At 38.5% G+C, this 27,940-nt stretch overlaps 2 protein-coding genes across 2 annotated transcripts; one reads left to right on the top strand and one right to left on the bottom strand.

Moving 5' to 3' along the window:
- The first annotated feature begins 182 nt into the window (after positions 1–182).
- On the top strand, positions 183–24,427 carry LOC126824276 (NACHT domain- and WD repeat-containing protein 1). The gene is made up of 28 exons (XM_050553474.1): positions 183–259; positions 1,133–1,248; positions 1,820–2,022; positions 2,676–2,791; positions 3,567–3,778; positions 4,324–4,452; positions 5,623–5,751; positions 6,250–6,461; positions 7,139–7,281; positions 7,956–8,061; positions 9,672–9,884; positions 10,484–10,820; positions 11,209–11,361; positions 12,081–12,230; positions 13,013–13,226; positions 13,670–13,826; positions 14,217–14,385; positions 15,029–15,367; positions 15,685–15,897; positions 16,853–17,132; positions 17,594–17,714; positions 17,877–18,039; positions 18,483–18,595; positions 19,071–19,308; positions 20,768–20,902; positions 21,429–21,586; positions 22,212–22,371; positions 24,206–24,427. The coding sequence occupies exons 1-28, from the start codon at positions 183–185 to the stop codon at positions 24,274–24,276; spliced, it is 4,827 nt and encodes a 1,608-aa protein (XP_050409431.1). The 3' UTR covers positions 24,277–24,427.
- Positions 24,289–27,940, bottom strand: LOC126824463 (uncharacterized). The gene is made up of 2 exons (XM_050553693.2): positions 26,628–27,940; positions 24,289–24,955 (listed from the first exon to the last, which is right to left on the bottom strand). The coding sequence occupies exons 1-2, from the start codon at positions 27,473–27,475 to the stop codon at positions 24,382–24,384; spliced, it is 1,422 nt and encodes a 473-aa protein (XP_050409650.1). The 5' UTR covers positions 27,476–27,940; the 3' UTR covers positions 24,289–24,381.

The following is a 27,940-nucleotide window of genomic DNA, read 5'->3' as shown; positions in this document are numbered from 1 at the left end:
TTTGCCGGTGGTATCATTCTATATATTTCAACCTGCATGTTGGTAACACCTGATGAACATTCCTCAGTTGGACCCACATGCGGTACCCTTGAACAGATGGGGTTTTTTTCTGTAGAACCCAGGGTATTGCAGGCGAATACAGCACTTTATTTATATTTACTTTTCAAACTAGGTAGATAAAGATGGGATGTGGAGGATCTATACCTGTTTACTCTCTACTTGAAAACCAACCCCTGGAACAATCTTACCCTGATAACAAGTAAGTTGACAAATTTAACAAATCGGAAAACATCTTGATCTTTTTATCAGCCACAGTTTCAAAATGCAAAGTCTATAACAGTGTCTTTTAGCCCATCCCTAGTGGAGTAGAACGGAATGAGACCACTGAGGATACCGAGGATGCTTTTAGCCCATCTATTTTACAATGTCTTGGAACCCGCCTGACAGTGTCTTTTAGTCTGTCTAACAGTGATTTTGATTTTTTTTTTTTTTTGCCCATGTTATTGTTAGGGGTTTAGATGTCTGAATGGTCTAACGCGTTTGCTTTATATCATAAGGTTTGTTATTGAGTCAAGTGACGTAACTTTGATTCCAAGATTGCACGTGGCAGGCAGTAGGGTAACCGGCCAAATAAAAAGTAGGGTCGAACCTTCAACTTCGAGGGTATTCCCCTGGTCCCCCGGTCTCTCTTGGGATATTTCGGGCTCTGTGCAGAATGTACTTTATTTTCTCCCGAGATTCTATCCAGATTATCACTCTTATTATTAAAATTGTGTGACGTTCAAGACACGAACACAGTTGCATTATTTCTGGTACGTCATAATATCTTTTTCATGATTGTACAGCATAGTGGGCGCAGACGGCTGCCCTACCCCACCCCCGAACCATTCACTTGTTTTGATATATTTGTTGGTTATTTCTTGCAATGTCTATGTAGTTTGCCTTGTCAGCAGGTTTGTCTTGTCGGGGTGTTTTGTGTGTGGTGTGGTCTTCCTGCCCTTAATAGTATACTATGCATTGTGTATCAGAAAGAAGATTATACCTTTTCTGAGGTACATTGAATCATTTTTCCCATCTTAATGTACTATTAATATTAATTACGAGTGTACCATTATAAACATGTGTATAATAGCAATGGAAATCTGGAAGATAAAAGTAAAGTAGAAGATATTTTACGTGGTGATTTATCAACTGAATGTCCATCTACAGCTAAAATAGTTAGAATATTTACAAGTAGTACCTTTACTGGTAAGTCTAATTTTATCATGTTTCATACAAGTCTAGTTTGAATATGTTTCATACACGAATCTCAAATCTGGCTCTTTATTATTTCTCAAGTTTAAATTTGGAGGAATCTCAAATCAGACTCTTGGAACCAACAAATCATTCAACTGACGCAACTCATGTATGTTTATCCATTCTACAATTAATTGTGAATTTAGATTTAATCATACAATCCATAATTATACCAAGCACAGATCCATATATAATTATAACTGTGGTCCACGGATAAAGGAATATATATGAAAGTTTCGGAGCTTTGACTATCTACTTTCCGGCCTATAAAGATACAGATCATGTCTACATATATGTATTAACTAGCAGAATACCCGGCTTCGCTCGGGACGCAGTTCGCCAGAGGCCCAAATTGGCCGGGGAGAAATTCACCCGGGGCCCAAATTCAATGGCCTAAAACATCCATAGTGTCGTGAGTTTAAAAGACGACTTCGGGTTCGACGATAACGTTCACGGGAGTTTTATAACAACCCTCTAATGATTAGCGACTTGATGTGTGTAAATATTTTAACATTTCATTCAGATACTCTATATGAAAGAAATTCGCTGATAGAAAGAGTTTATCCCAAATTAAAAGAATTTTGTCAGTCACGTGGTTATGAGTTCCAGGTTGTTGATATGAGATGGGGTGTCAGGGATGAGGCCACAGATGATCATATGACCTCTGAACTTTGTCTAAGAGAAGTTGATTTATGTAAGAAATTGTCAACGGGCCCATCTTTTGTGGTAAGTACTGTATTTCGGTACACAAATGAATTTTCGCCGTTGCTTAAAAGGACAAATATCGTATTCTGAGAGAGAGAGAGAGAGAGAGAGAGAGAGAGAGAGAGAGGTGTTATGGGGTTTAACGTCCACTCGAAACAAACTAGGTCATTTCGGGACTAACATATGGTTCAATTTTATTTCAATAATACAATTGCGGTTAGGGGTTCTCAGCAGTTGGGGGAAACTGAGGGACTCGGAGAAAACCCACAAGACTGGACAGCCGATCCTAATCCTTGTTGTCACGTACAAGCGGGGAATCGAAACCACACAACTTGACTCGGTGACAGACCATTGCCCGCCATCCACCCCCACCCCCCGTCCCCATTTGTTAATCAAACACCAAAATGTGTTGGCTATTTGTCAGTGGTGCAGAACGTAGCAAAGAACACCGTCTAGTCATTCGGATGGAACGAAACACTGAAGCTCCGCGTGCATGTAAAAGAACCCTTGGTAGTTGGAATTTGAAGAATAGTAGGCGAAATCCATTTGGGGCCATTCTGTAATTATTTAATATTATTATTTACGAGAGACTAATCTATCTGATAAACGCGACTACCACCCCATCAATTTAGTATAAGAAAAATAATCTCATAAATATTTTTATAAATTTTTAGACGTTCTTGTCTCATAAATATGGCTACCGATATTTTCCAAGGCAAATCGATGCTGGTGAGCTTGAGATTATCAAAGATAACATGAAATCAGAAGAATCGAAACAACTCTTGGACAGGTGAGTAATGTAAGCATAAAAATAACATTTATCATCTGTCGCGGTGTTTATCATATGTCTAGTGTTTATCATCTGTCATAGTGTTTATCATCTGTCGTACATCTATCTAGTGTTTATCATCTGTCATAGTGTTTATCATCTGTCGTAGTGTTTATCATCTGGAGATCGTGGCAGGTGTGTCGTCGGGACACCGAATTTTAGACTAGAATGCACAGGACTTGAGGTCCGGTTCCATGTATTATATAGCGCCTGCAGTGCCGGATTTAACTATCGACTTGACATACTGAAGCCTAGGACCTCGAGATCTATGGGCATCCGGTCTAGGTGTATGATATTTTAAAAGGTCATTAGTCTTTGTTACACAAACTGTAGTTTTAAACATCCGTCACACATCAAAGCATTGCTCAATTGTGGTTTAACACTTCTATCATCCTCTAAGATGGGGGGTGCGGAGGAACCTCATACGTGGAATAGCCTAGGAGCCTCTCTTCATCTAAATCCGACACTGAACGCCCGTGAGGCCGATACGTCCAGTGCGGTCTAGTCCTCATGTTTTCCTTTTGGTGTGCAGGTATATGAACCCGTGTCAGTTGAAATTCGATTAAGAGTGGACGTAAATTTCACTTTTGAAGCTATTATTCTCCTCTCTAGAATTTCACGCGCAATAGTAGGGAAAACCGTATGATAATCTTAAGTATTGCCGAGTCGTAAAACTTTACTCGATTTCTTTGTTTAATATCTACACGAATTTTACTTGACAATGTTTTATTTCCAGATGGTTTAAGAAAGATGAAAATTCCGTGCCACCTATTTACATATTACAACCAATCAGTTCACATATCCCGTCATTCCTTTCACATAATACAGACGATAAGAAAAAGGCTCGAACCAAGTGGTATGAGGAAAGCGAGAAGTTACAAGAATCTATTATTTCAACTGCTGAAATCTGTCTGGATGAAAACCAAGTTGAACGATATTTGATGTCAGGTATTTTGTCCTAAATAAACTAGTCGAACATTCTTATTTTGAAAACAGGAACTTGTTCCATTCACAGTGTTTTTCTTGTTATTCTTTTATTCAGAGTGGCGGTTTTTAAGAAAAAAAATACCCCCCCCCCCCCCCGCCCCAACAGATTCCTATACGACCCATACAAAACTTGGCGGGTTGTTCTCCAATTGACGGGCTTCCATTTTAGATTTAAGAATATTTGGAATGACTCCTGTTGGGTGTATGCAAAAAATTAGACCAGTTAGTGCTTATGGGGGAAAGGGGGTAATTCTGCTATTGAGCCACCCCCACCCCCCCGCCAGAAAATAAATTATATCATGTGTTCGAAATCGTAACACTTCTCATTTAAATAAAAAGCTTTATCTGCACCTTTATTTGTTACAGTTACTAAAGTTGAAATAAGACGCGCTATGTTGCTGTACTGAAGTTGTACTGAAGTTGTACCTTTATTATATTTTACATTTACTGCAGTTGTACCTTTTATTTATTACAATGCCTAAAGCTGTTTCTTTTATTTGTTACAGTTACTGAAGTTGAAATACGACGTGGTATACTAAATTCTAAACAAGATGGCGAGCGTAGTTTCTGGTTTCATCGTGTTATAGATGATATAGATGATCAACCTTCCAGTTACTTACTCAGTAGATATAAAGGTAATAGGGGTGGGGCTATTCAGTAGCTATAAAGGTAATAGGGGTGGAGGTAATACGTAGATATAATAGGGGTGGGGCTATTCAGTAGATATAAAGGTACTAGGGGCGGAGCTATTCAGTAGCTATAAAGGTAATAGCGGTGGAGGTAATACGTAGATATAATAGGGGTGGGGCTATTCAGTAGGTATAAAGGTAATAGGGGTGGAGGTAATACATAGATATAAATGTAATAGGAGTGGGGCTATTCAGTAGATATAAATGTAATAGGGGTAGGGGGCTATTCAGTAGATATAATGGTTAAAGGGTAGAGCCAATCAGTAGATAAAAGTAATCGGGTTAGGGCTAATCAGTAGATATAAAGGTAAAAGGGTAGAGCCCATCGGTAGATATAAAGGTAATAGGGGTGAAGCTAATCAGTAGATATAAAGATAATAGGGGTGGAGCTAATCAGTAGATATAAAGATAATAGGGATGAAGCTAATCAGTAGATATAAAGGTAATAGTGTGGAGCTAATCAGTAGATATAAAGGTAATAGGGTGGGGCTATTCAGTAGATATATAGGTAATAGAGGTGGAGCTAATAAGTAGATATAAAGGTAAATTGGGGGGGCCCATCCGTAGATATAAAGGTAATAGTGGTGGAGCTCATCAGTAGATATAAAGGTAATAGGGGTGGAGCTAATCAGGATCTGTGTTTTAACCAGATTGGTAAAAGGGTGGAGCTAATTGCAGTTTTTCGCAAAATATACTTTTCCTATCTGACGAGAACACTCATGCTGTAAAAGAAAAGCTAGTCGGACACTGTTCTCTCGGATAAAATATCCTAGGTTCTAATCCCGGCATGGTCTGAGAAGAATATTCGGGATTTTTCGAGCCTGGCTCTAACCTGTCATAGGCTGGGTCTTATCGTTCGGGTGAGACCAAAAAGTGATGTCCACATGTGTGGACAAAGAAGCTTTGGAGTAACGAAAACGCTACTGCCTTGGCATAATTCTCCTGTCCTTCGCATTGCCACGAAGCCATAGAAGCAAAACTTACTACATGTTAATTTCAAAATAACCGAACAGTAACGTGGAAGACACTTTAAACCCCATTACATTTATACGATGTAAAGTTTAACTTATGGCCACCGATACCTCTTGGTTAAACTATGGATGTCTTTGATTGTAGAATGTGTTGGAAATAAAGATCATGTTGTTCAAGCTCAGGAAATGTTACAGAAGTTACGAGAGATGAGATTAAAACCCGCTCTACCTCACGATCATTATAAAACATACAATATACCATGGACAGAAAAGGGTAAGTAACATAATCGTGAAATCATCCTACGTTTCTGAACCAACGGGCTATCGAGAACGGAATACACCGTACAGGGAATTATGCTCGGACTGTGGCACTAGTCTACTTTTGCTCTAACTGTTGGGGTTGGGTTGTGGGTGGGATGGGGTCCTCATTAATATGCTGTGCCAATGGTATACACTCACCACTTAGAAGGGAAAACCCTAGTTAATGGCCCAGTACCATACTCCTACAGCCATCTTGGTTCCTATAGCACAACATATCTACCGATTCCCAAACAACATTGAGCCACCCATGTGCTCATATATCAATGGCAGAAACATTGGTCAACAGTTTAATTAGTCATTTAATGTACTGGATGTTTGAGTCTACAATTTTATTTTCTTGTCCATTAGAAATATTATATTTCATAAAGATATGAATTAATGGGTTGAATAAATAACCTAATTATACACGAGGGACTGTATCTTTAAATGTTTGCTTGTCTATGTGTTTTAGGAATAGATCCTAACGGTGTATCAAGTCATCAACAGTATATAAATAAACTATGTGAAGATTTTGAGAGTGATATGAAGGAGATGATACAGAGAGCTATAGAAAATAAACAGAAATCTTTGATCAGTAGTGAGCTATATCAGGAGGTCGTTCAACATGCTGCCTTCTGCCAGGAAAAATGTCAAGCCTTTCATGGTCGTCAAAATACTCTATCGGTAGGATCTTCTGTTTAATGTATGTATTTAACTTTATTAGGGATTATTTAGACACAAAGGATGGTATTCCATTGTCAGGGGTAGAGGCCGAGGGGTGCAGGGTGCTCAAGTCCCACTCACACGTTCCAATTTGTCTTTTGTAACTTGTCATAGTGTCACTTCCGTTTCTGACATATCAGCATCTGGACTTTGGTATTCTTGGCAGTGCTCTAAAGGTCATATCTACACACGAGTAAACAGCAAATGTTTTTTTGATTATTGTCTTTCAAAGCTACCTGACATTGTTCTGTTTGATGTATTTTGACTATTTTGTAAATATTGGCAAAATGTTGTCCTCAAGAATTAGCATACACATTCTTGAGAGTGTGGAGTGCCAATGAATCACTTTATTCAAGTAGGTGGTAAAATATTATAGCGGTCACTACCTAATGATCACCCCCGTTGAAAAATACAAAGGTGTTTTAAGGCCAATACCGGGATCGAACCCGGACCTACTGGTTCGTGATGAATGAGCTTCTCAAGCACTGAGCCAATAGATATAATTTACCAAATAATGATGACACGTCGGTAATGGTCCTAACGTATCGACTGATTTATCGACTGGACTTACATTTAGCGCCAAAAGTTAACATTTGCGCAAACTGCAAACTATTTATTTGCTGTTATTTTAAATGTAGGCTATACGAAACTACCTGACGAGTGATTCTCGAGAACCTTGTATTGTTTATGGTACATCTGGTTGTGGAAAGACATCTGTAGTTGCTATGGCAGCTAACAACTGTCGAGTTTGGCTTGGAAATAAATGTATTACTCTTTTAAGGTAACTGCAAATTATAACTGAAACATTTGTTTAAAAATATTTTTTGAAAAATAACAAAACGAAGGCGAGGTGTGCCTAGAAAATGAGCATATTTTAAATGACGTAAGGGTAACTAAATAAACGTTGTCCATGACAAAGGAGACTGCCTAGGGCCATGAGATGAAAAAATGTGTGCTGGGGCGAGACCTTTTTGCCCCCCCCCCCCTTTCCTTTCCAACACTAGTCATATCTAGATGAATCACAATATAAAACTCATGCATAATTACCCATTTCAATTTTGAACTTTGATATTCATAGGCCACATACACTCTTATGGGTCCTGGGGCGGCGCACCGGCTGCGCACCCTCTCGTGGGGTTTGGCGTTTGCCCCTTGACAATAAGTAAATTAAAATTGCTACGAAACGAAAGCCCTTACAGTTTATTCAATTTTGTGAATAAGAAGTATAAATTAAAGAAAGAGATTCTGCACCCATGACACATAGGGCCGCTTGAAAACCCGTGGACTAGTTGACGACTGTCCTTGCTTGACACCGCTTGGAGTGCTCTAGTTAAAGATTTCTCCGGCTTGACACCGCATGGACTACTCCATTTTCAGAGCTTATTGCTGCTAGTACTAGTTCATCTGTTGAATTGTAACTTAATATAAAACCCGTATCATAATTTATATTTCCAGATTTATTGGAACGACGCCGAAAAGTTCTGCAATTGGATCTTTACTACTGAGTTTAACCAATCAGATTAATATGATTTATGGCGGAACTAGTGCAAAATCTTACACGGTATATATTAATTTAATGTTTAAAAACGGAAACATACGTTGAAACCCACTATATTACTCGATCGCAATAGAAATGAGTTGAAATGGGGTTTAACATTCCACTCATATGCTCCATCTGGGCTAATGAAGGTTGCAACCCATGCAGTGGTTTATGAGGTACATTTTCCCCGGCAAGAGGCGCTGCGTTCTTTGTAGGTGCACCCCGACGTCTACACGGACCCTCGGTTTTCGCCCCATCCGAACGACTAGACTCTGTTCCTTGCCAGATCATTCGTCATGCACCACTGACAAGGAAATACTACGCCGGTAAATTCCTAGGTGGCCAACACCGGGTTCGAACCCGGGACCTCCAAGCTAGCGAGTCAGCGCCTTCATCACCGAGAGGTCCCCACTCCCGTCTCCATTAGAATATCGACTTATTGGTATTGGCAATTTGACTCTAAGAACATATAAAATAATGTTTCGTATCAGGACCAATCCACTCTCATCAGGCGATACGTTTCAAGTCAGTAGCTTGAAGCGTATATATGGTATTAGTGTCAGTGGCCTGTGGCACGAAGTAACAGTATATTGTCGCATACATAATATATTATGTCAACGCTTGGGCGATATAATATATTATGTCAACGCTTGGAACTAGGATGGAGGTGACTAGGCATGAACTTGCAACGATAGATTTAATTGGCGCTTTGATAACCAATGAATGCTTCGGAGACATATTTTGGCGGTATTTTCCATCATGGAATCGGTAAGTTTCGATTGTTTTTTTCTTTTCTGTTTTTTCTCTCTTTTCTGTGTCCTAACCCTAACCCTAACCCTAACCCTAATCCGAAAGAAAAGTGCCCTTTTTTGAAATTCTGACATCACAGGTGCCCTTTTTCTGATAATGATGCCCTCTTTTATTTACAGGGACACTTTCTATTGTTAAGGGGATGGACCGGTCCCTATGGTCCAACCCCTGGATCCGCTCTGATGACGCGTACATTCCACTGAGTCTACAGGTCTAATATGCTAACACGCTTGGAGCGTCAACACAATATATTATGTCGCCCAAGCGTTGACATAATATATTATGTATGCGACAATATACTGTTACTTCGTGCCACAAGCCACTGACACTAATACCATATATACGCTTCAAGCTACTGACTTGAAACGTGCAGGGTGCTCTCATTACCAGACATTACTATATCTAAAGAGAGAAAGAGAGAGAGAGAAATGGGGTTTAACGTCCACTCGACACAAACTAGGTCATTTCGGGTCTAACACATGGTTCAATTTTATTTCAATAATTCGCTTCCGCGTAGGGGTCTTTAGCAGTGGGAGGAAACCGGGGGACCTGGAGAAAATCCACAAGGTTGAACAGGGGACCCTATTCCTTGTCACGTACAAACGGGGAATCGAAACCACGCCAGTTAAATCAATGACAAACCTTATGATATAGCGCGCATGTGCCAACCATTCGGCCATCCAACCCCCCTACTATTTAAAGCGCATGACAGAATGTTTTGCTTAATAAAAATCGTCTGGTTGTTCTTTAACAGCACAGGTAATGTTTGTATTTATAAACTAGAACCGGAAGGAATTTTCCTCATAACATTTTAATTTCAGAATTTACGAGATATAACAGACGACTTTTTAAAATCACTCGGTTCAGCATCTAAACAGAACCAATTGATTATTTTCTTGGATTCATTGGACCAGTTGGATCCTGGAGGAAATGCCAAACAAATGTTCTGGTTACCAAGGAAACTTCCCCAGAATGTTAAAGTGGTTCTATCAACACTTCCGGAACCTCAGTACGAATGTTTTCCTAAACTTCAGGTTAGTCGTGTTCCAGAAGGAAGCATGGGGTTTAACGTCTCGCAATACTTCCGTTATTATTTCCGTTTTGTGATCATGTGTGTAATAATTAAAAGGAGAATTTAGCCCGGACACCGGTATACTAGCTACTCGTCATTCAATTCCAATTGTCAAGACTTTGTTTTTTAATTTCAGCAAGGCGGGACTTATTTTTCCTTTGTCCCATCTGAACGTGTGGAGAATGTCTCCTTATATGTGCTCACGATCGCCTGATATATGTTGATCATGTGACCTGTTGCTATCTTAAAGCGAGATTCGCCCGAGCCCTTTTGTAGCCTGGATTTGGGTGGAATAAAAATGTCGTGTGTCAGATTGCTCCTACCTGGTTTATTAGATGAGATCCCAAACCCCGCGGTCTTCTGTTTACACACGCCATAGATGTCAGCCATCTGAGTGGGAGTCGGCTTTAAAAAATGCGAGATTACAGAATTATATTTTAAATTAGAGCATGTGTTTATATATATATTGACCTTTCATATTTTTACCCAGTCTTTATTAACCCGTTAAACCCCATTTCGTATCAAGTTTTTATACTCAATGTATAATCATCTTATTTACAGGCAATGTTCCCTGCCAAATCCAACAGACAGTTTATCGAAGTTCCTAACCTACCAGAAAAAGATGCAAAGGGCATTTTGAGTAAATGGTTTGAATTACGAAAAAGGAAACTTCAACCCCATCAAATGACGGTTTTACTGGATGCCTTTAAAAAGTGTCCGTTACCACTGTTCCTAAAACTATCGTTTGACGAGGCCTGTCAGTGGACATCATATAGTAATCGGGACTCGACTGAATTGGAGACCACTGTTCGTGGTATTGTCAATCATTTGTTCAGTCGAGTCGAAGCTTTACATGGAAAGATGCTCGTATCACGTGCACTAGGATATCTCACACTGAGTAAGTAGGTTTTTTATGTTGTGAATTTCAATATATTTCCCATATAACAAGGATTTTGTATATTCCCACACCAGACGCAATCGGTATCCGGTATTGAAAAGGATGTCAAAATATCAACCCCGTGTCGGTCATCGATGTTTTAGACAAGTAGGTTTTTAACCCTGACCCTATCTAGTTAGCTCTTATTTATTAGCACCATTTAGCACTCTTTTAACCTCTGTGACCGAACTATCTGTGGCCTTAACTTGTGTGGTTTAAACCTCTATGACCGAAGCGTTGGTGGTCGAAATGTTGCACAAACCGTCCCCCAATGTCGTTTGGAAGAGACTCTTGGCATCATTCCATAACGTTTTCAGTATTCATATTAAATCTAGTTCAATCGTTTCAGGTAAAAGTGGACTCACTGAAGCCGAACTGGAAGACATCTTGTCTTGTGATGATGACGTATTAAATGACGTATACATGTATTGGACTCCACCCATACGTCGTCTACCACCACTCATATTAGTTAGAATGAGATATGAATTGGAACAGTATTTTGGTAAGTCTCTTTGAACGACAGTTATGTAAACCAATGCGATTCTGAAACATAATTGATAAAAGAATTTGTTATTGAAAGATGGTTATGTTATCCAATGAGATTGTAAAATATGCATTAATGAAATAATATATTGTCCAATGAAATTGTCAAACGTGAATGGTAGGAGGATATCCTGCTATCCAATGAAATTGTTAAAATGAATTGATACAAAAATATGTTATCCAATGATATTCGTAAACATGAATTAATAGCAGGATGTGGTATCCAATATCGTTCTAAAACATAATATTGATAATAATGAGAATACGCATTGATTTTCTAAACCCGAATGGACAGAAGGAATTGTTATCCAATATTATATTAGACACAATGAGTGGATATTTATCCAGTGATAATCTGAAACATGACATGATTTAGTTTCGATCCAAGATACAAATTGCAAAACAAAACCGGTAAGACAAACCTGCGGACAAGAGGCAGACTACATAGAAATTGCAAGAAATGGATCCTTGGGCTAGCCCTAAGCGCTCAATTCGCTTTGCCGTCCCGGGCCTGTAATAATACAGACATACAGACTTGACTTAAAATGAGGAAAAAAAATGATTTACAAGTAAGACTAAATTCGACCGGTCTTGACGGTGGTCAATGTATATTATAGACCCTGAAAAAGAGCAGCAATAGTTGATTTGAATGAAGTTAAACATTTTGTTTATTTTCAGTTGTACGAGGAGCAGATGGTTCACGTGTAACTTATTGGTATCATCGTCAGTTTGTAGAAGCTGCTAAAGATAGATATCTGATGGATTTTAATATTACTAAAACTATGAACTCGAGATTAGCTGATTACTTCTCTGGTGTCTGGGCACATGGTAATGAAATAATCTGGTGTAGCTGTATGGGCGCACAATTCTCATTGAGCGCACAATTTCAAAAGGAAATAAAATAGTAATAATAATTTGGAACAATAGCGCCCTCTGACACATAAAATCTTCCATGCATCACAGCCTTTCAACATGATGGGGGCATTCATAGGGGCGTAATACACGCCTTTTCCTGTGTACTACCAAGCCACGCTACGACACTGGCTTATATATAATTATTAATATTGTAAAACTTGTAAAATATCTTCTTTAATTGAAGGACAACAAAAGTTAGTAAACTATTGTAACATATGCAGAACACGATGCCGCTGATCGGTGTATTTTAAGTTGATTGGAATGAAATAATGTCTCATCAACACAAAATTCTTTGTTCATTTCGAAACAAACATCCCACATAATTTTAATTTCTATGGTTGTTTGTGCAATGTGTGTAAATAATTATGACCTGACATCGGCGTTTTCGCCTATACTTTCTTGGGGATTTTTAACTGGCAAGGGTTTTTTTTACGTGTACGCCAATGTTTACACTGGTGGCCCCCGGTTTTCCGTCCCATCCTGAAGACTATATAGACATACTTTCTTGTTAGCCCCGCAGGTGTCACACCAGATAGGTGAAGATCCGGTCTGAACAAATACAAATGCTCTTCTCGATCCCCGCTTGGATGAACCTCTGTGGAGACTTTTTTTTTTCTCCAGCTAGTCATTAATCCACTACAATGAACGAACATACGACAATATAGATGGCTTTACTAGTTTTCATTCTTTTACAGGCAGATCTAAACCATTTACCAATACAAACCAGACGTCATCTGCTGACCGCCATGTTGCTTCTCAACCATTAATGTTTGGCGAAACGTTCAACTACAGAAAGATCAACAATCTAGCTTATCATAGACTACAAGCTGATCAACTTGAACTACTCAAATCAGAATGTTTGTGTTGTTTTCAGTTTATCTTGGCTAAACTCAAATCTCAGGGACTAAGGTAATATAGTTTACTATCATTAATTTGTTGTCGTATGTTAACTGTGTTAAGTTATACTAAACGTCGAGGAATTTCAGAATATCTTATTTGAACTGGAATTCTGATAATGTTTGGATAGATTATACTAATATTGGTTCTATGGGTTTCTTGTTTCTCCGTTCTGCTTCATTACAGCTATAAGTTTTCCCCGAAAGTGTGAAAATAAAAGGAATAGAGTTAATATTATTATTTTTATTTCTATGGTTACGGGACGACTAAACCAGTGGTTCCCAACCCGTTTCGTCATGCTTACCTCTTTATAACTGTACAAATAATTGTACACCAATTTGGGACGCCAAAGATTAGACCCACGTTTTGTGCCTTCCTCGGTGATGTTTAACCCCATGACGATTTGAGATTGTATCTTTAAATGACGATATTACAGTATTTTGAATATTTTATAGACAGCTACTGGAAGATTATATCCAAGCTAGGAATCAGTATCCAGATGACGAGGACATAAAATGTGTTGAAGACGCCTTACAACTTTCCCAGAATGTTCTTCAGTACAATAATAATGAACTACCATCACAGTTATTAGGACGAATTGAGCCAACAAAGGTATGTCTTTTCACGTACGTTTGGTACTATTGCGATCACATTGTATTTCGTTGTTGGGGGCATTTAACCATTTAGCAGGCAGACCACTAATTACTTGCTTAACGTCGTCGTTTATTATTATCTATACTAATATTTGTGACTGTTGTGTGTCCGTTTTTTCAGGGTTGGTGGCTAAACCAGGGCTGTCCCGAGACTGAATTTTGTGTATAGGGGTATTGCTTTTAATTAAGATTATGTACATAAAAATGTAGAGGCAAGAAATAACATTAAAGTCAATGAGAGAAAGTTTGGTGGTCTGCATCCCAAAGATTACTTACATAAAACTGCTAACCCCATTTCATAGTCTAGTATTGCCTATCTTCGGAATTTCGCTATATTAAATTATTTCAGGCGTTGAATCAGTTATTAGAAGATTGTAAGAAAAGTTCATCGTATTATCTGGAACCTAATCAGAGTGTATTAATAAAACCAGGAGGGAGTCTAGTACATTGTTTAGCTCAACATAGTGATAAACCAACCAGTGTTGATATGACCAGTGATGGACAAATAGCTGTTACATGTAGGTGACTTATTTTTAAGACGTCTATAATATTAATTGTAACCAGAAACGGGACAGAAACCGAGAGATCTCGGCTTCTAACGATTTAAGCGGTACCAAATGAACAATAACAGAAGTGTTTATATCCTTAATGATATAAGATACCCAATCCAATTTCATTTCATCTTTAGACTTTGAATTGTATAGACCCTTACTATTTTGAATCTAAATTTAACAATGATTGAGAGAGAGAGAGAGAGAGAGAGAGAGAGAGAGAGAGAGAGATAGACTTTAACGTCCACTCGACACAAACCAGGCCATTTCGGGACTAACACATGGTTTAATTTTATTTCAATAATTCCTTGTCGCGTACAACCGGGGATTCGAAACAACGCCAGTTGACTCAATGACAGGCCTTATGATACTGCGCGCACGTGCTAACCATTCGCCCCCCCCCCCCCAACAATGTTGAATAAACGAAGAAATTACTGAAATGAAATGAAGTTTAACGTCCTACTGTTCTGCTCCTAACCTGGGCTAATGAAGACGGGAAGAAATTACTATTTGACGCCTAACACCTTTTGTTATAAATAGCCACTGTCAAAATTGGTGTTTGTTATATTCGTAAGAAAAAAAAATTATCATGTAATTATGTCGTTTCCAGGTTCCCATGATAAAACAATAAACGCGTGGGACGTTAAACAAGGGAGATTACTCAAGATGTTCGATGAAGTAGGCGACAAGATGGAGATGTTGAGACTGTGTTCAGATCACGTGGTGGTGTTTAAGTGTTCTGTGGGTTTTATAGGATATAATATTGATACCGGTATAGAGATTTATAGAATAACAAATGGAGTGACGTTTTGTTTATGTGGTAATAATAAGGAATATCTATGTATTGTTGATAATAACGGTATATCTCTATATAACTCGAACAATGGAAAATTAGTTAAACAAGTGACGTGTTCTGTAGCTACGCTTGATAATAAGTCGCAGAGTACTGGTAAGTATATACTCTTGAAACTTCATTTATATTGTCTCGTACCATCTTCCTGAGTAAAACGTTAAACATTTATCATTTACCATCGTTGAGACGTGCATTACCAGTCGAGACTGTCGAGTTTGCAATCTTCGGACTGTAGAATAGTGCTAAAAAGCAAATGTTAAACACCAGAAGCTGCAACAAAAATAACTGCATGTAAACAGTAGCTGTCCACAAACCTATTTTCGGTTAATTAGGACCCCAGAAATCCTCTATCCGTAGATCAAATTATTCCAAACTAACTGAAAGTATAATAATTATTTTATAATGTGTTTCAGGATGTGAGAAATATGTAGCATCAACATGTAACCAGAAAAAAGATCTAGTTATATTTGATGTTTTAACTAGAAGTTTTACTGGTATTATAGAAGGTTTTTGTGAGGTGTTCGTGTTTTCACCAGATTCTACCAGATTGTACACCAGTCACAAGTTTAAACCAGCATTATATGTGTATGACACGCAGGATCTTACATCCTGTAAATCAATTGAAGGTGGGATACTCATTAACTAATGTTTGTTTGCACATTTAAGACTCGCCTCAGATAACTGACACCACGGACTTCTACAATAGGCTTTATTCCCATACGTAATTTTGCTCAGACAGTGGTGTTTGTCAATGGTTCTTTTACGTCCAACGAGTATGTGTGTAAATTCCGTTTAACAAACATCAAATCCGATTCAAGCCATCTATCCTGGACCACTGACAAAGGGAAACCACTCTGGAAAATCCCGAGGAACTCTATCGCCCAACCCCAACATCTAGATCGAACCCAGCCCCCCCCCCCCGCCCCCACCCCCCACTCTGGATGTCATCCATTGTCACATTGTCATACTCCCTGAGCCATTTTTGACTCCCACTGAGATGCGAACCGTGGCCCTTAATTTCCACAAACTTTATCGCCCAACATGATGATCGACCCCAGGACCCCCTGGATGTCAGTCAGTCATTCGGCAAACCTCGACAGATTCTACGCATCTAATCTCGGCTGTATGACGAATTCCGCCATATTGGAACTATTTTAAAGGTCTCGGATGATGTATTATATCAACAAACGTCAAGTTTGGCATTGGGTTTGGGGAATTACCAGGGAATTATATCAAACCAGCAGCCTTGAGACAATATCGCTGCTCGTTTAGTTATATACACTCGACAAAAGACGCCATTTGGGGACTTTTTTTGTAAAAGCGGCACGTTTTCCTGTTAAAGTAAACCGGTAGCCGCATCGCAAATGTATGGGCGTAGGTACATATCAATTACTATCATACAGCCGAGGTTAGATGTAGGGTACCGGAATATGCCGAGGTTTGCCGAGTGGTCAGTCAGTGTCATACTCACTGAACCATTTTGGCCCCCACCGAGATGCGAACCGTGGCCCTTTATTTGCACAAAGTTGCTATTTCTTAATTATCGTATTTTTTTCAATTATATGTTTTGTTACATTACAGGAAAAGAAAATATATTTGCTCAGGGGCCTTTAAAGATAACACAAGATGGTCGCTATGTTTATTTTTATTATTATTCTGATGTATATATTTGGGATGTTGTGGAGGAGAGTCAGTCTGTTCTCATTGATCATCCAACTCAAATAACAGATATAGTGACAATAGATTCTCGTATAGTTGTTACCACAGCTGAAGATAGAGCTGTCAGAATCTGGGATTTAAATAGAAAACATAATGACGATGGTGATCAGGATAGAAATGGAAACAAAGGTGCTAAAGTCATGTAAGTAAGAATGTTATCATCCTGGGACCTAATTCACGAAGGTTTTAACCTTTTCATTGGCTGGAAGTTTGAATCTTAGTACAAATTCTAGTTCTTAGTCAATGAAATAGTTTAGTGTACGTTTTCATGAATAAAGCTCATGATCTGCCCCACGATTCTCTGTCGTTAGCTACTGTTGTACAAGGATCGCGACTTTGCACCGGAAGCATTATGGCCGAGCCAATGTAACTTTTATTGCTGTAATGTTAGTGGTACATACACACATTTAAATTATGTGTACTGTTGTCATCAGTATGGACATCGTTTTGTATGTTCTACATGTAATATGTTAAATTCTCAAATTACCTGTTATAGGTCAGATGTGGTATTGTATTAGACAACAACTTGTTGGATAGATCAGTACACTTCAACCAAATTTGAAACCCTTAATAAACTGTTGTTCCTTTATGAAATTATTTCAGGTCTACGGTTTTGTTCAACAATCCACGTTACGCCATCTTTAAAATAAAGAGAGGTTTTTATTGGTCTTGGCAACTCTATGATCTCTTCTTACAAAAACCTATCAAGAAGTCGACCAAATTTGTAAGTTTAATAACTGAACACATTAAAATAATCCATGAGAGACAATTACAGAATTTTAATTACATTTCTAGAATGATTCTCTTGTAGTTATCACTCCGAGAGGGTCTTATAGAACTGTTATGATTATTGTAATGTTATTTAACCTTTCATTTGTCATTTTAGGGTCCTAATTTTGAGATATTTATCGATGACCAACATGTGCTAATATGTGGAAATACTAAAATAAAACTACTAGATTTATCTACCATGGAATTTAAAGTGGCCTATGAAGGTCAGATTTACACATCCCAGGGTAACGAAATACGAGTTATCAAGAACGGTAAAGGTAATATAAACTCAAGTTTATATCTTAAACCACCATCAATTAATGACATAGTGCGCTGTAGTGACTGTACTATTGTGTAATTCAAAAACTTAAAATTGGAAATTAATTTCACCCAATCCCTTGGGCCTTTACGAGCTACTCATAATATTAAACAACCTTGAGACACAGATAAGTTGAAATTTCCAAGCATCAACCCATCCAGTTTGTCCATTTAGACACAGCTGTCAGGTATATTTTCTTCTAATGAAAGACAAAGTCAAAATTAGAATGTAAAAAATGTCATTTCTTTTCATTTTTGTTTTCTATGCTTATTCAGTTAGGGCACTTGTATCTTTCACAAATTTCATTTCTTATCAAATAGACAATAAGTTTACTATTTAGACATAGTTTCTGAATCTTTAGAACATATAATAAGACTCTCTTATTAATTCTCTTTATTTCAGAATTTATAACTTGGAGTGAAGGACAAATGAGTATAAAAGTTTATGATGTTCAGACTGGTAAATGTAGTAAAATCTTATCAGCAAATCAAAAACACAAATTAGAATCATTCACGGTAAGTGAAGCAACCTACGGGCATTATCGTAATAAAATAAAACTGCAAAGACGATTACAAGGCAACAACATGTGATGGTGCTAATGCCGGGAGAAATGAGGTTTAGCGTTCATTCAGCACAATCAGGGATTTTTGAGACTAACACGGTCCATTATACAAGACAGTAAAGGAGTCACATAGGAGTGAGACGAACATAATACAGCAGGTTATCCAGTCTATCAAAATTGTTAGAGCGAGAGAGAGAGAGAAATGGGGTTTAACGTCCACTCGACACAAACTAGGTCATTTCGGGACTAACACATGCTTCAATTTTATTTCAATAATTCGCTTTCGCGTAGGGTCTTTAGCAGTTGGAGGAAACCAGAGGACCCGGAGAAAACCCATGAGGTGGGACAGGCAAAGTTAGTTATGGAACTTACCAGATAACTATATATTAAGAAGTGTTATCAGTTGTTCTATATTTGATATATTTCAGGTAAATAAAGATGAGAATATTTTAGTTACCGAGGGTGAATGTGAAGAGGATGTTATATTTTATATATTTGATATACAAACCTACACCTATAAACAATCTATATCATCTGATACATTAGGTTTAAACACAGTTGGTATTGATGCCAAAGACTTTATAATAACTCCTGAAGGATCCAAAATATTGTTTAAATATCGAGAATTAGACAAGATTGAAATTATTGTTTGTGATTTGTTTACTGGTAAGTATATTTCTCCTGGTTCTATATATATAGACGTTTGAAGACTAGATTATTTATGTCTGCTGTCCGTAACTGTCCACGGATTATTGGGAACAGAGTTTTTGATCATTTTTGTTTTCAAACTTGCCGGTATGGTTCATTGTTTCAAACGGAAAAACCCTGTCGAAATTCAGTATTTTTCGAATTAATCACAGAATTACATGTGTCTCCTTCTGTTCTGCTACTATTTACCTATTCGAAGACTGGGAGGCCTGTTGTTGGTCATAGTTTTTTTTATTTCTACCATTTTTAAATGTGGACGTTTATTGCCGTCACTTGCGCCTAACAGATTTTATTTTGAACTTTACACGCACTGTTTATGATTCGTAATACCCCGTCAGATGGGGTGGCGTCCTTACAGCACTGCTACGGCGAAGGATATAAGGGTCTCAGAGCGCGTCAAGATCGCCATAAGCGTGGTAAAAGCGTGGTGGAAACGCCAGATGTGCTGTGGTCTCCATGGTCGCCAATGATCGCCGAGTCATGGCGTTTGCTTTCAGCATGTTAAAAACAAACGCCAAGGTCCTGCGATCTAACCAGTAAAGCTGTGAGAACGCGGGGTTTTTTTCAAGTTTGTAATTTTTTTGGGACATTTTCACGTTTGACGGCGACCATGTGCATTTTCTAGTCGCCGTACTGTCACAGCAGCGCAGTACGGACACCACCCCGGTTCGACGGGGTCATAAGGAAACACTCTGTCGAAATACTGAATTAGATCGCATATTTTGTGGATTAATGGTTCCATGCAGGTCCCTTTCTGTATGTTTATAACTGTCCATGGTTATATACGTGTGGGTTGTTGTGGGGTGAAAGAATTAAATGCCGATATTTATTTGTAACACTTCTGCCCATGTCTCCCATGGAGAACTATAAACGTGTGTTTTTATTATTATTGACTTCATAGATGTTCGTAGCGCCGTTGATAATAATCTAACATCCATCTTGTTTTCGTCGGAAACCCATTATTGTACAGGTTTACCGTTGGCGTACTCCAATTTATTCTGATCAAATGGGCACGGGGAATATGGCTACAGCGACTGCCTAAATAGAATCTAAAATGAAAATATATTGCAAAGCAAATTATTGTGTAGTTGATTGTTTTATTTAATTAGGGGATTGCGGAATTAGTCAGGTGTTAATGAGTACATATCTTGGTGTGTACAGGTAATTAAGAAATAAACATTCCTAATAATATGCATTCGGTCACTGTAACGTCACTGCCGTCTGAGAGAATTAAGAGCGTTTTTCAGAAGGTCTATATTTGCGACTTTGGGTGAAGATGGCTCAATTAATTTTAATCAGATTGGTGTGAACTTGCCGTAAAGTGTATATAGTAACCACTGGCTATAAGTACATAAAATTTAGTTTGCTCATTTAGTGTGCTCTTTAAGTAGCCTGTGATGATCTTTTTGTATTAAAGGAACACTAAGTCAAAGATTGTTGGCAAGATCGGCTGTTTCCGGCAGAACCCCTGTCAACTATCAACTTCTTACTTCAAGTACTGTACTAATTCACCAACAAGATTGCTTCATGAAAGTTTATGACTTTATAAATGGTAAAATTTAACTTTCATCCTTGTCATTCTGATGAAATATATTGTTCAAATGCAAGTCTGGATTTCGAAGGAGCCACGATGGTTGGCTTGGTGAGCATAGCGTTGGCTCAAAAATAAGGAAGCTACAAGTTCGCTTTTTTTGCCCGAGAAAGGTCCTTAGGGATTTCCATCCTGGTTCCCTCTTGTCCTTGGTGCAGGAGTAGGACTGTGGTCTTGGCCAAGAAATTCGAAATAGGATAGAACATAGGGCAGTTGTCCGTGCATGCAAAATTTCTCTTTCAGTAAACTGCACGGCGCATGTCCCACTTCTTTTTACCAGGGATGTAAAACAGTAAGACGTTAAACCCCAGGTCTGGCTTACCATTATTACACTATTTTGCCTATACCGTTTTTTTTTTAGGACTTCGAATTTTGTCTAATGGTTTGGATTGTTCGTACTTGGTTTTATTTTATTTCCATATTGCATGGCATACTTTTATGTACAACGTTTAATCCACTTTATAAATTATGTTTTTATTTATGACAGATTCGTTACTAATGGAGAAAGATGACTGTAATCAGGTTTCCGTGCCAGATAATGGTCCGTACTTTCTAACCTATGGTAGATTAAAGGGAGATAACGCTGTGAATGTTTGGGACCGGCAAAAGCTTACTAGTTTAGCTTCTTTCTACATGGACGCCGAGGTAACTAACTACATGTAATCTAGTACTTTAAAGTTCACGTATATTAGTTACTAGATAACATTACAACCGAATGTTCGGATTTAAACCCCTAAACCTGTCGCATCCACTTAGCAACGACACTGTAGTATTAACATCCATTCTGACTAGGGTCTCCACTCCAGTAGATTGAAATCAATTCTGACTAGGGTCTCCACTACCTCAGTAGTATTGACATCAATTCTGACTAAGGTATCCATCACCCTAGTAGTATTGACATCAATTCTGACTAAGGTCTCCACCACCCCAGTAGATTGACAAAAATTCTGACTAAGGTTTCCACCACCCCAGTAGTATTGACATCAATTCTGACTAGGGTCTCCACCACCCCAGTAGTATTGGCATCAATTCTGACTAGGGTCTCCACCACCCCAGTAGTATTGGCATCAATTCTGACTAGGGTCTCCACTACCCCAGTAGTATTGGCATCAATTCTGACAAGGGTCCCCAAAAGTATTAATAGCAGTTCTAACTGGAGAATCTTCTATTCCAGTAGTATTGAAATCTGTTCTTGGTTAGTGGGGCATATTCAAAGGCAATTTCCCGATTAATGGCCTAAAGATGATTTATCTATTATTATGTATTGTAGTTACGAACTGCCCGGTGTACAACTGATGGTCATCATATACTACTTACAACACAAGAAACAGGTGATCCTATAATCTTTCAACTTAAAGGTGGTAAACAAATACCGGAATATTTTAACTATAAACAACTTCAAGATTACAAAGAATTATACTCCCATTCAGGTTAGTATTGTATTTAAAATATATTTTACAACGTTAAAAGAAATTATAGAGAATAGAAGTCAGTATTAGCAATCTCGTTTATATACAGCCGTATATTTCGTTTCCTTTGTTTTTTAAGCTTCTGGTGGCCCCTGCAAGTAGAATCAGGGTTTTAATGAGATTGGCATTATCACTACGCTAGAACCATTTTAGGTTGAGCTATTCAAAACTATATTGTTTTCCACATCTTGTTAAACTGACATTTATATGACTTAATGAGAGAGAGAGAGAGAGAGAGAGAGAGAGAGAGAGATACTAGGTCATTTCGGGACTAACATATGGTTCAATTTAATAATTCGCTTGCCCGTAGGAGGACCCTGATTAAAAAACCCACGTACAACCGGGGAATCGAAACCACGCCAATTGACTCAATGACAGACCTTGTGATACAACGCGCATGCGCTAATCATTCGCCCCCCATCCCCCACCCTTGATTTAATGAGACAAATGACTAGCAGTACACCATAGTAAATTTAATGGACTGTTAGTTCTTGTAACCATGTTACGGTGGCTCAGTGAGTAAGGCGCTGGCTCGCTAACCACGAGATCTCGGTTTCGCTTTCGGTTTGGGCCAAGAATAAAGTTCCCCGTGTCAAGTCTTTCGGGATCCTGTGTACACAACGGAGTGAATGTAAAAGAATCCTTTACAGTTAGAATTCGAAATAAGAGAATACTGTAGTACCGCTGTCCGGGCAAAATTTCCGTCATAGCACAATGCATGGCGTATGCACGTATTCATTATCCCAGTCGGTGTAGAACAGTAGAAGTTAAACCAAATTTCAAATTGTCAAATTCCTGTTTATGTCAAGATGGTAGTAATTACGGTAATCAATACCGAAAAAGTCGACATCTGTTAATCAGAACACCGTTTTATCCATAATAAGTTTAGCAAGGGTTAATGAGCAAATAATACTTGTAAGTGTTGCTTAGAACCGAATACGTTGTCTGAAATATTTATGATCGAAAATAAACAAGCTATTCTTAGATAACATTTAATGTGACACAACTAGCAAACATCCAAGTGCACTCCTATAAATTATGACGCGTGTGCAGTTCTGTATAAGTTCATAACGTTCGAGATTAACACATGGTCGGATTAACGGGGCGTGGGTGGAGAGAGTGCTGACTAGACTGCAGTCAGGGTCCGCAATATTAAAAAGGCCTTAAATTAGTTCTAAGTTTTTATTTTATATAATGTAAAGTAAATTTATTAGGGGGATCACGTGGCTAAGTTGGTAAGACGCTGGCTCACTAGCCTGGAGGTCGGGTGTTCGATCCCTGCATTGGCCGAAAAAGTTCATAAGGATTTTTCGTCGTGGTTTCCCCTTGTCAGTTGTGCATGACGGAGGATCTGACAAGGACAGCTGTCTAGTCGTTCGGATCGAACAAAAAACCGAGGTCCCGTGTATACATTAGCATGCACGTAAAAGATCCCTTGGCAGTTGGAATTCGATATAAGAGTAGGCCGTAGCGCCGCTGCCCGGGCAAAATTTCCCTTATAGCACACTGTATGGCGTATGCTCGTCTTCATTAGCCCAGTTTAGAAGCAGAACAGTAGAACGTTAAACCCCATTTCATTTCATTTATAATTTATTATGTTGTATATGTTTGTTCCAAAGACATCTATATATCTACCATCAATTTGTGTGAGTGTGAAGTACAATTGCCAGAATGTCCTTGCTTTTTACTGTTGATGTAAGGACCTCAGTGACATTTTCAGCCAGGGGTCCCATGCAAGCTTAATCCGGCACGAGATTGCCATTGTGTATTTACGTTGATCATTTTTTTTCTGCAGATGAAGATAAAGACATTACAATATTAGAAGATCAAGATGCTACTAAGTATTATTTCAAACAGGAAACATAATAGCACCAATTAATAGACATTTAATAAATTTATATTTACAAAATCGTCGTATTTGTTTTCTTTTAAAAACATTCTTTTAAATATTGCATAGAGGTCTTGATAAATTTAAAGTGGATTTGGGGTGTTTTTTAAGGTCAGTGAATTATTCGTGTCAAAGTTGGATGTTTCATTCGAGTCGTGTTTCCCGCCATTAACTGAATTCTTCATTTTCCCCCTCAGACGATAAACAAGTAACGTTTTGTCCATAGCTAGGGAACTCGGGTCAATCTTTTTTCGTTCATTTGATCCAGTCTTTGCACCGTTGGATTCTTTTCCATATTTACATCCAATGTCGTAAGATTTCTCGCGTTGGTTCATCAGAAATTCCGGGCGTGTTGGGGAATATGACGTCACTGCTCGTGGCGTGGCTTGGCTTGATGTTGTGTCGATAGAGTAATTAGTAGCCTGGGACATCAAGGCGGTATTTGACTTGCATAAAGCCATATATTGGTTCCAACTTAAGTACACTCGTTTTGGAAAACTGTTTCTTAATCTAAACTTTTCTTTTTCACAAAGGATGCATCCCGGATGGAGATTGCCGATACTTCGTTGAGTTTGTGGTAGAAATGTTCTTGACGTCGGGTCGGTAGTTTTTATACGAAAGTTCGGGCTCCTCAACGACCATTGACCTCCAGTAAGACTGCAAACAGAATAAATAAAAGCTAATAAATATAAACTGAACGTAGTAAGTAAGGATTATCCAATGGGGTCACCGACATTTAAAGGGATTAATATGAAGCTTTTTACTGGGGGTTGGTGTGGCCTAGTGGTCTAGAGTGCCGCGTTTCGACCTCTAGCTGGCCGCTCACCTCTGGCTTGCGGCTGTTTCGATCGCTGGTGTGAGCGTATGTGGCTTGGAGATAGGGGCGCCTTCTCAACCTCGTGGGTTTACTGCGGGTACTCTGTTTTCCTCCCTCAGGAAAGACCCCTGCGCGTGCGCTAAGATAATAAAAGAAATAATAATAAGACTTGTCTGCGATATCACCTTCGGTGGAAGCGGACGTTAAACACTAAGAACAACAACAAGCTTTACATGGGGTGAGTAGTGTTCGAGGGCGAAACGTCTTCACTGAGTGTGATATAACTTGTACCTACTGTAATACATTAGACCCAAGGTAATGTAAAAACATTTAATCCCTTCCAGTACCTGCGAATTAAGTATTCGATGATACAAACGGTATTTCACACTCCACAAAACGCGAGCCTCGAAGTCCATAATTTTTACATATAGACCACAGTCCCCAGAGGTGATATATGCACACAAGCAAAAGATCTGACCTATGTACGGATCCTTGCAGTGCTCCTAGATATGATAACCATGACTTATTGTCGACGAAACCCGATATTCGTCTTTCTTATTGCAAACCATGGTTTGTCTAATCCGTCTGCGTCTCTTCTTAATTCGGCAGTTATAAAGCGAGTAACAGGTTGCGTACGTCATAAAGCATGGATTTCTAATTTTCCACAATTGAATATATTCTATATGCCATACACAAAAAACACAATAAAATTCAGTCCTCAACATCCTTCGCCCTTAATTATGACACGATACTAAATCAAATTTTTAAATCCGATAATTTTCGAATTAACAAAATGCACAACTACTATAATGGGTTCGTGTTTGTACAAAGTTTCATAAAGATATCTTGAATGGTTCGTCAGATATTATCCGGAAAAAAACGGAACAGAAGGACGGCCGGGGCAATTTTCAATATCCCTCTCTTCGGCGCGAAGGCCCTGTAATGTTTGTGACTTATTACAACATTTTAGCCAAATGCCATTGAAATATAAGTGATAAGTGAATGTTCTAGCGACCTAAGTTGCTTGATACAGTCGAACCATCGCTCAGTAATAAGCAGTAATTGTATTTTATAGAATTATGACGTATATTACTCGACATAAGTTCAAGTTGTTTCTTATTAATGCGTCGGGGGGGGGGGGGGATGGCTGACTGTTTAGCGTGAGCGAGTTGTATCATAAAGTCTGTCATTGAGTCGACTGGCGTGGTTTTGAATCCCCGGTTGTACGTGACAAGGCGTAGGGTCGCCTGTCCAACCTCGTGGATTTTCTCCGGGTCCTCTGGTTTCCTCCCACTGCTAAAGGCCCCTATGCGCAAGCGAATAATTGAAATAAAATTAAACCATATGTTAGTCCCGAAATGACCTAGTTTGTGTCGATTGGACGTTAAACCCTCTCTCTCTCTCTCTCTCAATGCGTCTTTCATTCTGGTCAAAGGGTAGACAGAACGTGTTATTCTCTTAATGAAATAATCGGATTACAAGATTAAGGGAATAATTGATTTATTGACATACCTGTTGGGGTAAATGTTATTTTGTAAAGCTCCATCCAAGTACTGTTTGCGGCCAACCCCTCCCAAGGTATGAGTGTAACGATAATCTCTAATGTACCGATTTAAATCCTCGTGATGTTCAAACCGGAAAGGCAGTTCTCCAATACCAGGCTTATACTTTTTACCTAAAGATGGAAATGTTTTTGTCCTCTTCTGTAAAAGGGGGTCAAATCTCGGGGATTTTTGTAACTCATTTTGCCAGCCGCCAATATCCACAAAACTTCCAGACAGGTTGCTGGCACGAACACGATCAATCGCCGTGCCATGTTTCTGTTTTTCGGTGCGTTTGACTAACTTTGGCTTATTATTTATTCGACATGCATCTTTTAGTGACCCAACCGATAATGAATTATCTTCTTTTTCCTCTAACGGTTGTTTCCCAATTTTTGAAGCGTATAGATTTAAAATTGTTGTTTCTAGGTCATGATGGTGGTCTATTTTGTTATCGTCAAAAACATCGTCTCTAACCGAATCGCCTCCCGTGTCAGAAGAATTACAAGTCATGCGATCGTGTTCATATCCAAACTGTGTATTCTTATCAGCCAAAATTTGTGGGGAATGTTCTGATGTTTCTGAATTTCTGGATATAGATGTATTAACTTTGCCTATCTTGGTAGATCCTCCTTCTGTATTCGAATGGAATTCGTCGTCTTGCGAGGGAAGAACAATTTTTATAAAACATTTCTTGTCTTTTTGACCGTCTATCGAGACAGGTTTTTGTGTTATGTTTTCACCATTCTCGGTGGATGATCGCGTTTGTTCAGTTCTTTGATCTCCAGATTCCTGTGACGTTCGTCGTTCTGGCGCCATTTATTTGGTCGGGAGAACTGGCTTGAAAACCCCAAATGATTTAGCAGGGCTGATTCGCGGAACTTGTATTAAAGGTCTTCACAACACATTTCTAACTGTTCTTCGTAATTACGAGTCATAATATAGCTGTTAAATAATATTGAAAGAACATACCCTTGAAATCCTCGGGTTAAAGGTCAATGGACAGATCCATTAAAACGTCACAGTTACACGCATACAAATTCCGTGTTTGTTTCTTATAAACTCCAAAGGTCTCTTCTTTAATCCAATCCAATTAAACACTTTTCAGATATGACGTCATGGAATATTGTGCACTAACAATCATTTAAAACTAAACACTTATAAAAACTCAAAATTATTATTTAAATACCGTATTTTCTGAATGATTTTTTTTATTACTCCAAACGTTTCTTCTTTAATCCAATCCAATTAAACACTTTGCAGATATGACGCCAAGGAATATTG

This window comes from Patella vulgata, chromosome 6 (assembly GCF_932274485.2).
Source record: "Patella vulgata chromosome 6, xgPatVulg1.2, whole genome shotgun sequence".
In the NCBI taxonomy this organism is placed as follows: Eukaryota; Metazoa; Mollusca; class Gastropoda; family Patellidae; genus Patella; species Patella vulgata.
The sequence above is the reverse complement of the archived record's forward strand: the minus strand, read 5'-3'. Positions and strand labels throughout refer to the sequence as shown.

Excerpts from the sequence above, each read along its gene's own strand:
- LOC126824276 (XM_050553474.1), top strand. The coding sequence starts at position 183 with ATGGGATGTGGAGGATCTATACCTGTTTACTCTCTACTTGAAAACCAA. Across the intron at positions 7,282-7,955 it reads AAATGTATTACTCTTTTAAG|ATTTATTGGAACGACGCCGA; the intron begins GTAACTGCAAAT and ends TTATATTTCCAG. Across the intron at positions 11,362-12,080 it reads TGAATTGGAACAGTATTTTG|TTGTACGAGGAGCAGATGGT; the intron begins GTAAGTCTCTTT and ends GTTTATTTTCAG.
- LOC126824463 (XM_050553693.2), bottom strand. The coding sequence starts at position 27,475 with ATGGCGCCAGAACGACGAACGTCACAGGAATCTGGAGATCAAAGAACT. Across the intron at positions 24,956-26,627 it reads AATAACATTTACCCCAACAG|TCTTACTGGAGGTCAATGGT; the intron begins GTATGTCAATAA and ends TTCTGTTTGCAG.